This window comes from Austrofundulus limnaeus, unplaced genomic scaffold (genome assembly GCF_001266775.1).
Source record: "Austrofundulus limnaeus strain Quisiro unplaced genomic scaffold, Austrofundulus_limnaeus-1.0 Scaffold181, whole genome shotgun sequence".
NCBI lineage: Eukaryota > Metazoa > Chordata > Actinopteri > Cyprinodontiformes > Rivulidae > Austrofundulus > Austrofundulus limnaeus.
In genome coordinates, this window is record NW_013952583.1 from 962,585 (window position 1) to 965,971 (window position 3,387).

At 38.6% G+C, this 3,387-nt stretch overlaps 1 protein-coding gene across 1 annotated transcript in view; it reads left to right on the plus strand.

Moving 5' to 3' along the window:
- The window catches only part of znf106a (zinc finger protein 106a), a 20,027-nt gene extending 16,642 nt beyond the window's left edge, over nucleotides 1-3,385 (plus strand). The window contains exons 21-22 of the mRNA XM_014018045.1: nucleotides 1,369-1,515; nucleotides 2,142-3,385. Coding sequence (XP_013873499.1) covers nucleotides 1,369-1,515; nucleotides 2,142-2,198 — 204 coding nt within the window. The 3' untranslated portion in view covers nucleotides 2,199-3,385. The remainder of the gene's footprint in view (nucleotides 1-1,368; nucleotides 1,516-2,141) is intronic.
- Nucleotides 3,386-3,387: the final 2 nt, after the last annotated feature.

A 3,387-nucleotide genomic window follows, 5' to 3' on the forward strand; every position in this document is an offset into this window, starting at 1 on the left:
CCCCCAACATTAGACTGGCCTCATCACTTCCTGTTTTTACATCTCTTTTAAAAACTCACCTGTTCGCTCTGACTTTAAATTCAGTGAGATTTTTTTTCTGCATTTTATTGTTCTGTGTTTTTTTTTTTTATCTTTCTTATGCTTTTAAATTACGGTATGTTGTTTGCTGTTTATTTTGACTTTTTTACCTTCTGTGTTCAGCTCTTTGGTAACAAGTTGTTGTTTTTAAAATGTGCTTTATAAATAAATTTGATGATGATGATGTTAGGCAAGCATTCTCATCAACAACCAACCAATTGGCGATCCATGTTAATTGGCAAGTGACACGTCCCATAGCTTAGATTTTCACAACCAACACTTTGCGGATTTTGTGAAACATCTAGAAATAACTCACACTTTCACAAACACCTTTGTTTAATATTACTTACCCACGTTTGCAACTGCAAAATTCATCCAAACAGTATTTGTARTCACAGCCAGTGTCACTTTCTGACCCTCACCGTTCTTTGGCTTTCTTTAAATAATTCCTCAAACTCTTGTGCGACTCGTTAGAAAACTTGGTTGCCTCAGTGTTGGCTGATGTGGGAACATTATCTCTAGTAACACCGTCAGCTTCATAACATTATGTCTGTGTAGTTTACTTACTCTAGATCAGAGATGACCAACGTGGGGTACGTGGGCCAGAAATGGCCCACCAAGCCATTTAATGTGGTCCACCAGCAATCTCATGTCGTCACATGTAAAAACAGTTTTTCCACTTAGTCATATACTCTGTTGGCCTGATGACTATACAAGTGGCTGTAATGCAGATATTTTTCACTCATCTTTGAGTTATATGAAGATTAAACATGCAATACAAGTAAATACAAAAGACATTTAGATTAAATTTAACCACATGTAGATTTGCACACTTTATAAGACCTCAGATACTCATATTTGATCAATTTACAAAAAGACCCATGAGMCTTTGCTGCCCGAGCGTACGTCAATCTTTCTCCAAGTGCATGAGCCTTAAAACTAGCAAACAACAAACGTGGGTCAGCGCTTCAACTGCTTAATCATAAATAAAAGGATTTTACTTAAAAGCTAGCTGCGTTTCATGTATTATCATTATTAGCCCGCAGCTCTCGAATGTCATTTTGGCCCACTCAGAAAAAGTTTGGGCACCCCTGCCCTAGATCCAATGACCGTGTGGGCGGAGCATGTCAGTTAGGAAACCTTTGCCTTACAGAGTACATTCCTTTGCATCTTTTTCTCCAATTTATCTATGAGGCCTGATGCAATTAGACACCAACTGTCCCGGTTTCCTGTTGCTCTGCAGACGTCCTGTGTGTGCACGGTTGTTATAACGAAGCTTTGTGTTGACAGTGGCACGGCTGCTCGCTGGTCTTTGGGATGCTGGAGCACCTGCAGCAGCACCTGGTCGATCACCACGCCTGTACCAACTTCCAGTCGCTCAAGTGTCGCTGGAAGAACTGCGAAGAGATTTTCTGCTCGCGCAACAGCTCCAAGCAGGTATTCAGCAGAAAACAAGTCACATTACCGACGGACTTGTTTGGTGTTAGTTTGTAGAGTCGCTGTTAAATTTATTCACCCAGCTTAACCTGGGAACCATTTCAACTATGTGAATAAAAATTGTGAATATGAATAGAAATCAGCAACAAATACTAAACTGTAGATGAGATTTTTAAGAGTATATTGCATGTGCTCTTTACCACTCTTAATCACAGCCAATTTTGTCTTTAACTACAGCAAAAGGACAAATACTTTTTTTCCCCTTTTTTTAGATTTGTTTTAGCTCTTTGTGACACTGAAATAAGTCCAGTAATTCAGTTTAGTCTCATGTCTCTTTAAAGGACACTTTTAAATCTCAAGATCTCRGTCAAAAATGTATTGAGGTGTGGCTTCAGAGCAGGATTTTATTTAGTTTTAGACAAATTATGGAGGAATTCTGCTTTTCTTCCATGTATTCTGCTGTACCGTTAGTGTCTTACCTTTGAGTAATTAGAATTATTTAGAGTTTTATTAGGTTGGCATTATTTAAGTAGCTTCTTAAATTCATTTTAAATAGTTAAGTTGATTTAAAAATGTCTCCTTGAACTCAACAGGGTTCATTTCTGTGATTGTGTTGTCTGTTGCAGGTGATGATGCTGCACATGCAGAAACATGCCGAGGAGCCGACAGAAGTGGAGCATTAAGTGGGGGGAACGTAGTTTCACCCYGAGCCCCTCCGCTTTCCTGCAATCTTAACCCCCGCCCCCCAGGTTAACCTCCCATATTGGGGGGGCATTTTCTCGGGACCCTCTTAGCTCAGCAGTGCTCCCCAGGAGCCTGATGAGTGATGTTTGATGACGTCATCTTTTATATTCGGTGTTGGAATCCAACCTTAATACGGTGACGAAAGGAGGGATGTTTTATTGTTTGTTTTTTTTTAAACACACTAAAAAAAACACTTCCTGTCTTTTTGTCTGACCAGTGACCACTGACTTTTTCCTCTTCCACCGACCAAAGTGAGACAAAGAAACACGACTTGTTGATTGAAGAAACCTCAGTGTTGCCAGTATCTGAGGGATTTGTTGCTCTGTTCTGTTACAGCACWGTATGGTATGGTTGAGATGTATTTGTAGTTGTGCATTTGTGATGTTGAGCAACCTGTAGTTGTTTTTTTTTTCTTCTAGAAGTGATTTTGTTTTCATGGCCAGAACGAGTTATTGTTTGTGGAAAGGCCAAGATTTGAAGATCTGATATTTGTTTAGTTTTTATTTTGAAAAACAAATTCTGAAGATCCTTTTTTTTTGGTTTCGTTAGCTACGTTTCCATGTTTTATTTTTTCTGCTCACTCAGGTGTGTGAGGAGACTTTCACTACATTTGAGGTTGCCTTTTGAGAATATTAATTTATGGTGGGGTTCATGATTTATTTTGTGTGGAGAGAACTCCCAAAAAAGAATGTTGGTTTTCCAAGAGTAAGTGTGAGATGATGTTTTTAAAACTTTTTTTTCCCTGTGTGGACTTTATTATTATTTTTGATTTTATCAAGCAGAAAGCACCGGAGCTTTATTTTCCAGTGATGATAGTATTCTCACRTGTAAAGTTGACGGATGTTTACAGGAGGTGTTTGATGGCAAATATTGAAAGGAAGAAGTGTTTCATCTCCCATGCCGTACCTTCTCATGTTCCATCAGTGGTTARACTTAAACCCTCTTTTTAATGAATGTTAAAACCCAGCTGATGTTTTAAGCAGACTTTATTGCTTAAGTTCTCACGTCTCACAGGTAATGTCTTTTCTACTCTTTTCACGTTCGCAGTTCACCTCTTCACTGGCATTCCTGGGTTTCTTCAAAAATTTCATTTATCGACATTGTGAAGATTTTTTTTAAGTATTCTGA